This window comes from Aptenodytes patagonicus, chromosome 6 (genome assembly GCF_965638725.1).
Source record: "Aptenodytes patagonicus chromosome 6, bAptPat1.pri.cur, whole genome shotgun sequence".
Classification (NCBI taxonomy): Eukaryota; Metazoa; Chordata; class Aves; order Sphenisciformes; family Spheniscidae; genus Aptenodytes; species Aptenodytes patagonicus.
In genome coordinates this window covers 32,651,218-32,663,837 of record NC_134954.1, presented here as the reverse complement: position 1 = coordinate 32,663,837, position 12,620 = coordinate 32,651,218, and the positions used below count along the sequence as shown (strand labels likewise).

Genomic DNA, 12,620 nt, shown 5'->3' with positions numbered 1-12,620 from the left:
AAGAAAAACAAGAATAAAAACAAGACAGCCTGTTCTTCTGCAGAAACAAACTATTTTTTATGATCTTGGTACCATGTTGGATGGCACCACCTGAAATAATATGTCTAAGAACATAGGTACATAATTAGAAAGGGCTAGATAAAGATATTTGCTTTTCTCCTAACTCCGTGTTGGCACGAGCACTGTGTAAGAGCTCTGTGGAAGGACTATTTATGGAAGTACTGTGTCCTTAAAATTAAAGCTTATTAAAGGCCAATATTTGGCATTTTCATGCTGAAGTTTAGTAGTCACAGCATCTCAGCAGTAGAAAGAAGGCTTTCATACCCATTAAACTGAGCACACAACGTTGACACTTCTTACAGCTTCACTATCCTTTGCTTGCCTGACTACAAAACCACGCAAAATCACAGTGTAATGGAGCACCACGAAGGTTTCCGCTGTGCATAGCCAAAACTGAACTAGAAAAACAAACACGTGGAAATGCCACATCTCATCTCTGTCTTTCCCTTTCCAAAGCCTAAATAAAGACAGCAGCTTTGCACAGTTCAAAGTATTATCTGAGAGGAAAGATAAGAGACATGTGGAAGGGGATAAGGAATAGAAAGGAAAGAAGGAGGCCCTCCAAGCACATTTCTCCAGTTAAGTGTTTAAAACAGCACCGACCTCTACAGAAGGTAGGAGAAAAACATGCAATTTCTGTACAGCAACCAAAAAGCTGCAGTGCCTGTAGCAGAGGGAGCTACCGGGTGCCTGAACGCGAGGGCAGGGAGCAGCTACAAAATCAGGGAGATCCCAGCAAGTGACCCACAGTGGCCACAACTTCTGGGGACAACCTCCTTACATTAAAATGAGCTTCTCCCAGAAAACCCTACAGGCATTTTAAACTCAAAAACTGCAATGAATTTTAGTGAAATGTAACTTGTTAATATACAAAAGTCCAAGGTGGGTCAAAACACACACGGTGGTGTCCCCTCCACCCTTCATCAGAGTCTCATGGACCAATCAAGCACTTGTTTTTGAGCTGCAATCTGTTCTGTACCTAGAAACCTTCCTGCCATGGCCGTGATGACCGAGTCCATGCCCTGCCCTGCCCTGCCAGCTCTGTGCAGTTTGCTTTTTTTTCCCCTCCTCCTTGCCCTGTCCCACAAGCATCTTCCCCTCCCCTTGCCTGACACTGGGCTGCTCCTATGGGAAGGAGCGACCTGCCCTACCTCCAGCTTCCTCCTGCCCTGGATGCTCTTCCAAGGAACTGTAAGAGAGTAATATAAACCCAATAAATCAATCTCACGCTGTCACACACGGCTGCAAACCGCTGAGGGCCAGGAGAGGGGAAACAGTGCACTGAGAAGCTTGTAGGACATAGCTCGAGTGATGCATGGTCTCCTTAGAGCTTGGCTGTTGCGATTCATTTTGGAGAAATTACTCCGAGTTACCACTCTGGATGCCATTCATGTGGTGCTCATGGTCAAAGCTGTCCCACAGAGGACAGGCATGCACTTGTCATGCCCTCCTAGCTCAGATTTGATTCTCCTTTCTGCTAGATGCCCAAATGCCAAGTGCCGCAGCTCTAGCCAGAACAAACCTGGGTGCATGCATATATATGTATACACAGATATACATACATATATCCACACACACACATATACAGATGAAAGCGTGCATGCTCCTGGCAGTCCCTGTGAAGCAGAGATGGAGCTGAGAGGACCAAGAAGGAGAAGGTTGGGTTCCCTGAATGATTGAGGGCTAGGTCCTGAGCCTCCTGGAGGCCCTGCTCCCCAAAGGTGACACTAAACCAGAAGGCTTTGTTTGGTCTTCTACTGGAAGAGGTTGCTCCTTCCATGTACCATTGACTACTCCTCAAGAAGTGCTTTGATGCGAAGTGCTGGCTTTCCCCCCACAGATCCCCAGCACTCATGCCAAAAACACACCTGCTTTATCAGAGCCCTGAGCAAGGAAAGGGGGTGCTCCCTCCTTCCACCTCTAGGCAAACCTCAGCACCAGAGATGAGCGAGGAGCACCCATGGAACACAGTTCATAGCTGCTGGTGCCAAAGAAAAACATAGGAGCAAAAAATTCCCTAGCATGCATTTAGACATGATTGTCAGAAGAAGTGGAAGGACTAAAGCAAGCATTTGCTGGTCCTCCAACTGCACTTTGGTTTGTTCTGCTCTCTGAAATTTCAATGGGCTGGTCTGAAGCTATGCTGTAGCATCACAGTAATAACGTAATTTTTGGCTTTAATAAGTTATTTTTCTATTAAAGAGACTGATGTCCTCCACTTGGAGCAGAAAACAGTATTTATAACAATAGGGATTTATCATGCAGGTCAGTGCCTCCTCTCAGCAGAGCACACCCCAAGGCAGTTTGTGGGTCCATGGACGCAACGAGCTGCTCAGGAAGGCCAGACCTCCAACCACATCAGCTGGAGAGACAACGTGGGTTGAAAAGCAAAGATGCTCTCAAACTTGAGTGACACTCCATGCTGTACAAAGCTCAAAGATTTTCTCTAAATTTTACTCCCACAGTACACTGGGATTTCAGCTTACCCTATTTTCCTTGAAACAATCTTTGTCATAAAACAAACCACTTAAAACACTCCAATAATCAGAACCAACTTGGAGTGGTATTATGCCTTTCTTGACAAATGCAGTGTTTTAATTACTGACAAATCCTTTCATTTTCCCTTTTCTTTCTTTTAAATGCAAGAAGTTCGGAACAATTTCACCTGCTTAGCTGCAAATAATACTCAAACAACTCTGTGCTTCTGCAATAGTGTGAGGAAACCAACAACATCACAGGATGCTGAATGCTTTCCTCCCTCAGGGTCCTCTCTTTTGCACGGAAAAAGAGGAATATTAGCTAACAGGAGATGGTTAGTGCCAGCCCGTGGGCTTCCCATCATGAGCCAGCAAGTGCACATCGTGCACAAGCTCTGATTTGTGGTGCCTGGCAGGGATGTGCAGACAGGGAAGGACCACACTGCCTGTTTCATGGCCAGCCCTGGGTGGGCAGCAAGTGATTGGGACCCTGAAGCCTAGGTACATCTCACCATCACCCATCTAAGTGCAAGTTGAGGCTTAGAAGAAGCTGTTACTCCCAATCTGCTCATGCTTGATTCAGCCAGAACAACAACATCGACCTTTTCTATTTCTTTTAGGAGGCTGATGGGCTGGAAGCTGAAGTAGTTGCCAGGACCATCAGCAGGGGCAATGTATTTGTCAGATTTCTTCTGCAGTAGGTCCCAAACGGTGGTGAAATTCAGGAAAACCACTGGCCAGGGCAGCCCTCCAAGTGGCAGATGGGCTGGACTCTGCCCATTTGCACCACATACAGGCAAGTACGAGGAGGAGACTCCTTTTTGTCGCATTCCTTTACTCCTTGACCAGCAGCCAGCCCAGGGCAGGGGAACTTCACAGCAGAAAAGGGAAAGATCCCTCCCACGCAGGCATGAGGAGGGTCGAAGGAGAGCGGCTATCTTGGGAAAGATATTTGCTTTATCCAACAGCAGGAGCAAAACCACAATGAGATCTGAGCCTGCTTCACATCCCGCACAAGTCCTACAGATGCAGCCATTTTTACACTTACGACTTTGGAGAACATCTTCTGTGAGTACTTAAAAAGAAATTAGCTGTTTTTCTCTCTTTGGGGTCAGGTTTAAATATAGATACAGGGATATGTTTCCAGTTCATACATCCCAGAGAGCTGAATGCGTGTTGGCCAGGCAACCCTAGCAGGTGCCGAGTTTGGCAAAACTTCTCCTGATTTTAAGGACAACTAATTGAAATGCTGTGGCTTTCATTAGAAATTTTGATTAGCTGTCAAGTCCCAATGAACACAAGGTATCCTTACCCTACCTCTATGCAGGAGTAAGTGGGTAAGCTAGTGTCCGACAGGACATGGTCCAGCCCTGCACAGGATGTAAAAAAAACCAAAACCAAACAAAAAACCCTACGTAAGCAAGAGGAAAAGCATGTTGAAAAGTTAAATAATTCTCTTCAGTCTTTTACGAATCTCAGTGACGGTGGTTGTGTTGGCTTTCTAATTAAAAGCATGTTTTAAGACGTCCACTGCTCAAATTCCACAAAGCAGAGAACACAATGAACCACCTTGCTCCTGGGGAGAAAATGAGGACATCATATTCCTTAGAAACACAAAACTGAAGAGCTACATTAAAAATAACTTCAGCAGCTCCAAGAAAGCTGTTGACAAACAACTCTTAGGGTTATCAAAACAGGCTACAAAAGACTGCCCCAACCCAGACTCTAAAATCACTCTGAAAGGATTTTCCAGAGATTTTGTTACAGGGTCCCAGTACAGCACATAATGAAGCTTCATTAAATTTGGAAGGCACCAACCTTGATCTGGGGGCAGAAAAGGTCACTTATATTTTCCCCTCTCAATAGCTGTCAACAAAATCCATACTCTAAAGGAAACGTATATATAATAAAGGAAACTACACAAAAGGGGAAATAAAAATCCTTGTGTTAATCCAGTTATTTAACAGCAAAAGCATAAGCGGCACCAACCAAACCGTTCTTAGTTCAGTTTAAAAAAAAGGAGGAGCCCCAAAATGTTTAGATAGAGGGAACCCAGTGAAATGCATCCCCCAGCCAGGCTAAAAACAGGATTCAAGCAATTAGTAACTGCACCAGCCAGCAGCCTGACAGGAAAACAATTTCATGCAGAAACCAAACGGCCAAGAAACTGGAACATAATTTAGTAAAACAAATCAGACAGGGTAGGATTTCAGGGGACAGGATACATTAGGAGAACATTGCAAGCATTGACTGTTTTCCATGCTGAACGTTTTCAAGTGCTCTTAAGACATTATTCATGCACACATCTACTTCTACCAAAGCGAGTGTGGCCAGTTCACTGAGTCTCTCCCACAACACTCACAATCGAGTTTTAGACTAGCAAGTCATCTCCAAGTTTGCACAGAGGGATAACCCATGACCACATCATGATGCTTCAAATAAGAGAGAGTAAAGAAAGGTAGTATTTTTAAAACCCAACACAATGACATATTTATTGTTCCTGAACAGTTTCTCAACATGCTTGACACACTGCCAACTCTGAAAATGCACCCTAGAAGAAATCATCATTCAAACTGCCTTCCCGCAGCCCCCTAAGTCATCCTACCCCTAACGATGATGTTGGTCAGATTCCAGCCCTGGTAATCAGAACTGTATTGTGATAGACTCTGTTATATGAACTGCAAATATTTAATCAAATTTAAGAAAATTGGACTACATGATATGGCAGTTTTAAATTACAAACACAAAGCCAGAGTTTTGCCTGGTGCCAAAAATCTGAAAAGCTCACCCGTAATAAAGAACTTTATTTAGGATCGGCTCCAGCCTTCCCTGCCTTTTGTTTACACCAGACTGTTCAGGAGCCTTTCTTCTCCAAGCAACTTAACATTCTTGGCAATGGGATTTCTGCAGGATATCGCTGTGCCAGAGACTGAAGTGCTGTTGTGTTGAAAGGAAAATAAAAGAAAACAACAAAAAAATTCTCCCCTGAACCTTGCAAGTGAACTTGTATGTATCACAGACCAGTCCTCAAAAGATCAATGCTGATGCCCAAAAAGAACAAGCAACAGTGTTCTGGAAAAACAAAATCAGCTCAACATCTTCCTGTTTTAAAACAACAATGATTTTGGTTGCTTCCATTTTTAATAATGTGATTAGATACATTTATCATCCGTAATTCACCCTGTCTCACAGGGCTTTTATTCAGACAGAGCCTTACTGAGAGCTCAGTCTGGGAATCAGCAAGGGGGTGAGATGTGCAGACACTTTCCTTCTCCTGCAGAAATCCCCTTCCGTAGCACTGGGAGTAAGAAGGGCGACTGATCCTCAAACTCAATCTGACAAGTAAGGTCCCCTGAAGTGATGAGCAAGGGAGGTTTTGGAGCACGTCAAAGCCCGTTTATGCTGCTGGGATGCTAACACGCTAGAAATGGATCACCTGGCTTCACAAAGTATAGGAAAGAGCTAAAAATCTCTTGGAATCACGCTGTCCACAGGCCCTAAGCAATAGGTATGGTGCCAAGGGATGCTTCCTTGAGTTGAAACGCTGCAATTTCCTAGAGGAGCCTGAAAGCATTCAGCAGAGGAGAAGCAAATGACAGCAATGGCTGCTAGCAGCCCAAGCTTGAATTTCTCCTCCCAGGCAGACATGTACGCCAAGCACATCTTTGTGCTTTGCTGGCTGAAGAAAGCCTCCTTTGAGGGCAATCCTCCCTCAGCGCTCACCTCCCCAAAGAAAGGCAAAGTCCTGAAGCCCAGACAGCGTCGCTTCGGCTGTCTCGGGCACTGACGATGCAGCAGCATCTACTGCACCTAGTGGGGTGTTTGGTCTTTCATTATCTAGAAGCGGAGATCGGAGGATGCCCTACCCTTCAGCAAATCCAGTTTTCTAAGCTCTGCTTTTGGAGTCCTCCAGAAAGGGCAAAGTTAAAACTACCACCACCAAAGACAGAGGATGTGCCCAGGAAAAAAAAAATATCCTGGAAGGGGCTTGCCAATTTTTGATTGACTTCTTGTGCAGCTGAAGTGTTTGGCACTTGCGACCCAACCCATCATGCCCGGTGAGGGGGAAGACAGTCTACTGCGCAGCAGATGGGAATCCATCCACAGATTTGTCCAGCAAGCCAAGTGCTATGGTCCAGAATGAGAAGTTCCGAAAAAGGTCTTTAAATCCACAAAACTGGGAGGCAGGAGGCACAAGGCATGTGTGTGGAGGTGTACTTTTTTCTCATCAGATAGTAAAAGAAGAAAAAACACCCCAAGTTTACAAAGGTAACGAGAATTGTGTTAAAACATTCACTATGCCTAAGAACTGCTCTACTTCTATTAGGAGAAGTGCTATGAGAACACCTACATCCCTCCCAGAAGGAAATGGAGGGGCTGCTAGCTCTTGGGAACTGACTTAGGGCAGCCGATTTGAGCAAAGACAGTAGCAAACACACAGGGAGATTTGGTTAACACACCATCACCATTTCTTATCACAAAGATGTCACACTTTGAGTACCGGTGCTCACCCCTCCACACTTGAAGATCCACAAAGCATACCTGAAAAATAGCTAGGCCACACTTGCAGAAGGTACAAAGTTCAATCACACCTCTGCTTTCCTCTTACCTCCCCTCCATCTTTTCAGAAAAGTTTTTTTCCTATTCTGAAGCAATTTCCAACACACAGCACTGTCTGCACCATCCACGCGAGCAGCATTGCTCCCCAAACCAGGACAAGCTTATGGAAGCTCAGCTATTCCCTGAAGGAAGCAGCCGAGGATCACGAGCTGGCCAGGTTAGAAGCTGAGGCTGTGTTGGCTTAGGCATGCGATATGGAGCTGAGGACCACAGCCAACCAAAACAACCTGGTTTACATAATATATAGTTGAGAAATAACTGACCTGCTTAGCCACCGTGCAGGGAAAAACCTAACTGAGAAATAACTGTCTAGGTGTGAACCAAAACCCTTGCAGGAAGTCTCGACGCTTTGACTGGCAGAAACATTTTTATTTATTTTAAGTATAAACTTGTATATAAAATGCAAATCCCAGAAGAAATGAACTTTTCTCGGTACTTTTCTCACTCAGCAAAACATACTTCAACTTCAGACACCCAGATCTCTGTATTAGCTTTGACTTTGTGAAAACATCTCACAAACTTTGACACACAACTCCGCTGTCTCCTGCCTGCAGCTTTGCATGTCTGCACACCCAAAGCAACTCCAGCCTCCCTCTAACACTGTGCACACAGTGACAGATGAAGGGGGAGCAGGATGGAGTGGGTGCTTGTTAAATAAATCACCCCATGAAATACAGCTTTTTGGTAACATACCTTTTTTTAAAAAGAAAAAAAATAATAAGAGGACCAAGTGTCACAGCAAAGACAGTAGGCAACACAGAAAATCAACGTGAGTGCTACCTGTTTTTCTGAGTGGGAAGTCATCTTTGGAATCGTACATCCCCAGTACAGGGTGATTGTAGGTGCCGGATACGCCACTTTGGGGTGGGGAGCTCTGGTCCAAAGAGCTGTGCTGTGTCTTCCTGCACAGAAGGAAAGAGAAAGAGAAGGGAGAAGCTTTACACCAGTGACACACAAAGGGAACGAGTGCAGCTTCACCCTGTCTGTTATCTTAGTGGGGAACAGCGCAAAAGAAAAGATCTTGGTACTAGCTCTCTCCTTCTAGGCACTCATGCAAAAAAGAAACTAAAGTCTAATATACAGGGAGGTAACTAAACATATGCTTAATTTTCAGTATAAGAATTACCCTGTTGAGCATGGCTCAACTCATGAAGGTATTTAACCATGAGTATAATTTTAAGTGTGTACTTGGGCTGGGTTTTGCTAAGTCATATTCTTGAAGCTAAGCATGGGTGTTGTTACCCTCCTCAAGCATAGCATGAATGAACAATTTCCCTTCACTGAATAAAACCCAGACATAGTAGACAAAGTCTAAGGATGAAACAAAATCAAAGGATGAGCACATTAGGTGCCACACGTTTAAATTGGCTAACAGCAGCCATGCTGCATAGGTGGTCTTCTGCCTTTTGCTTTGCTGCCTCCCGACCCAAGCACTTAGCAGAGATACGGCCAAAGTACTCAACACCTTTCCAGATTAACTTCTTGAAGCTGATAATTTATAGCTTTGTTTGAGCAGGCTGCTGGAAGTAAATTACAGTCTGTTTGCTAAGGATATTAAATAATGAATGAGTTTTCTAAGCCTCCTACCAGTCTGTTGGCTGCATCTTTCCTACTTAATGACTTGTGCCCAGCTTTGCCATTTCTCAGCAGCTCTACCAACCCCGACCAGTACAGACTTCGGGAAGGCTCCAGACTGTGTGTGTTAGCAGAGTAGCTACATCAACAGAATAACTGATTTAGCAATACAGGTGACAGCCACATAACTATCAAAAAAACATACATTTTAAGCTTAAATAAGCAGAATTTAAACCCTGTATTACTTCTTCAAAATACTAAAGAATATGGGACAACAGAAAGCAAGCACTTTGCCAAAAGAAGTAAAGATTTGACATTTTACATTGCTTAATAACCAGGCATTCTTGGAGACCTTGGTTAAAAAATATTCTCCTACAAAAGGTTCTTTAAGGAACCAAAATGAGCCATTCCCCAGTTGAAAGTTACACCAATTCATCCAATTCCTTGAGCAATATGATTTGAAAGCTCAGATCAGAAGTAGGCTGTTTGGTGAGATACATAGCATCAATTCCACTACAAGTTATACCCTTCAAAAAATAAGGGGCTAATGAAACATCAGGAAAATGCATCAAATTTTCTACATGATTTTTTTAGAAAAAACCTCTGAAAAGTTTATTTGAACATCCACATCAAAATTTTCTATACCCACAGTTCTTACCAAGCAGTATTCACTGTGGTTTCCTAATCCTCCCCCCCTTTATATTCCAAACTTCTCTGTGCATACAGGCAGAATAATTTTTCGGGCTCTTATACAGTTGTATTTTTCATTAGCATTCATGCACATCGTGTACTCTTTTACGTTCGCACCAATAAATGCCCACATGCACGCACAGTTTAATCATCACCTGAAATCAAAACAGAACCAAACTGAAAAATATTTGAATCCCTCCTGAAAACAGAAGTCGCTTTCTCTGCCCGGATCTGTTCATACCATGGGAAGGCAGCACAGAGAGATGTTTCACAAACAGGAAGCCGGGACGCTGCAAGCCAAGAGCCCTCAAACCCACCACGTCACACAATGGCATTTTTTGCTCTTGCCTATACAAGCAATAGACTTTTTCTTTCTTTTTTTTTTTTTGTTTTTTTTTTTTTCCAATCATGACTTAAGCTGCACAATCATGCACATTGAAGCTATTTTCATCACTTTGTTAGGGAATGTGCAGGAACTCAAAGGGCCTGTTTAGATGTGCTTCGGAGTTGCTGAATGACAGATATTTAACTCTGAAAACAGGAATACATTATATTGCTCGAGGACTGGGATCCAACACCCTACGCTGCTTCAAGCAAAATGCACTGGTCTGCATGCCTGTTCAAGAATTTCAGAGGTCTTGAAAGGGATGAAATTGTATACTACATCGAGTTTGCAGGCACTCCTGAAAGCACATACCTTCACATAACACATCCCCTGTTCTTTGAGCTCTGAGGTCCTTCAAAAACCCGTGTGCACAGCAAAGCACACATGATACTTCAAACACATTCACACAACGTAAACTGAATATATATTCAAACATATGTATCTGTGCTAGAATGTTTTGTGTACAGAGACTGCAGACACCTATGTACATTGGAATAATTTAGTGTGTAATTATATCTCTCTACCTCCTTACCATGCAAATACTCAGTTAAACTCCCTTTCATGATTGCTGCTGCATTGAGTGGTTACTTTCCAAGTGCATTTCTGACAACTTCCTAAGGAAATAATAGCCCTGTTTGCTAAGCCCGAGGTGCTCTGTCTGTGTTCCTGCTAAACCACTCTTACTTATGTTAAGTATCTTGAAGAGCAAAACCTCCTGGGAGCAGGGCTGTCCAGCGGGTTCAGAATCCACAGGAGGGACAGTCTGACAATGAAACTCAAGAGAATCTCTTCTGGTTGCCTATCATCAACGTAATCTGAAAATTAATAGTCCACAAAGCTATTTTAAACAATTACAGATAGACTGGAGCTGTATATGTTCAAGAGTTTACAAAGTGGCTTGAATACCATAGAGCTGAAGACTGAGCGAGACCTCTGTGAAAGCCTCCAAGAAACATTACTGAGCATTACCAAGTTCCTTTCTGTCATTTAGTAGATCCTTTAGACTACGACTATACTCTGCAAAACCTCTAAAACTGGACCCTTTTCACCTCAAGGGTTGAGTCGCATGTGTGCGTGCAACAGTGGCCTTTAACATCAGTGATTAATTAGAAAATATTCACCGACTATAAACACTCAACGTTGTACCAGCAACCAACGGTGTTGAATGAAGTTCAAACAGATAGGAGATACTGAAGGCAAAAGCATCTGGACATCTCAGTGGACAAACGAAGCCTGGCCCAAAGGGCCAGGGGAATGACAGCTATTTCACATCTAAGTGGAACATATTTCATGTCACAGCCATTGACGTAGAACCGTTGTGGTGTTCAATACCCTTAGGAGATCTGTTTTTTTCCAAGTAACGCTTTCAATTTTTAAAAAAGGAATTCACAAACCTTAATAAGACCAAAGGAAGTGCTTAAAAGCAGGCGTGTCATTTAAGACTACTTCAGCATCTGTTACCACTTAATTGGCTTGCCTGCTCACAGTAGGAGCATCAAGTCTATCTTCTGCAAGCCTCGTTTGCGTGTGTTAAATCCAAACACCACCCAATTGAATCACATTAGAAATATGTGTGTACATAAATATCTCCATAACCAAATTGGTAACCTATGAGATGCCATATAAATAAATACTAATATACAATTAATTTAAAGATTTTTCTCTGTTTTAAAAAAATATTTTTTAAATAGAATGGAAACTAAAAATCTTCAGCTTCTGCCTTAACAACTGAAGGGTGCATTTAAAAATCCTCCACCGCAAGATAAGACACTACAGTCACGCAGCCCTGCTGCCATCTGCCCTCCTCAAAGGCTGAGCAGAACGAGCTCATGCCTGCCTGCCACTTATCACTGAGACAGACCCTTAGAAAGATTTGTGAGGCCTCCGAGGCTCTTTCTTCCCTCTTCACATCTTGTGTTAGAAACCAAAATACTGATCCTCTCCCCACCAGGAAACAGATGGAGGGAAGATGAGGGGATGGCAAGCCCGTTAAATCCGTAAGAAAAAGGATGGCCCCTTGGTCCAACAGTTTGTACGTTGTCTCTACCTGTTGGCATCCCTGGAGCATCACAGGAAAGGGATGTTTTGATTAACATATGCCACAATAAACCTAAATAATATATTGGTGCTCCGAAAGTTCTTGGCATTAGCTTAAAATAAAGCAGGAAACATACTGAAACCCTAAACACGACTTGGCTAAACAACCTCCTGCATCACCCCTGGCCCTGTAACACATACGGTATTACAGACTGCTGCTCTCCGATTCATCTTTGAATGCTGGATTCTCAGAGAAAAAGCAGTTAATTGAAAACTGTGCAAAACATAAGGAATTCAGATCACTCCCAAATTTATTTTTCTCTTTTTTGAATTCACCTGTGATGGCAATTCTATGCCAGGCTTCTCTAGGGCCAGAGGATCAAAGGTTTTGGAAGAAAGTACTTATTTACTATCCTTAATTCTAATTGACTTTATACCACTTTTGCATTAACAGGCATTTTAACCAACTAGAAAAAAAAATAGAGAACATAGTGGCTTGGAGAGTCTTCAACCGCCTTTAATAAAACCCCCAAATTTCTTGGTCAGGCTCTATTAAGAACAGTGGAAGATCAGTTATCTAAAAAAGATATTTGTTGTCTTGACTGAAATTCAGTTCCTCCTAGTTCTTCTACTATCCTTCATACCAACCTAGTGGGCCTTAAATATTATCTTTGCATAAACTAACAACATTTCACTACTTGAAAATTGTATGGTTATGGCACTGGTTAAAGTCTCTCATTAGATTTGCAGAGATGTGTTAAAACTGCTCAATCTCA

At 43.0% G+C, this 12,620-nt stretch overlaps 1 protein-coding gene across 9 annotated transcripts in view; it reads right to left on the bottom strand.

Moving 5' to 3' along the window:
- Positions 1–12,620, bottom strand: part of HDAC4 (histone deacetylase 4) — a 264,132-nt gene that overhangs the window by 86,579 nt on the left and 164,933 nt on the right. For all 9 annotated transcript variants that reach the window (XM_076341997.1, XM_076342001.1, XM_076342000.1 and 6 more), the window contains one exon: positions 7,938–8,059. In XM_076341997.1, coding sequence (XP_076198112.1) covers positions 7,938–8,059 — 122 coding nt within the window. The remainder of the gene's footprint in view (positions 1–7,937; positions 8,060–12,620) is intronic.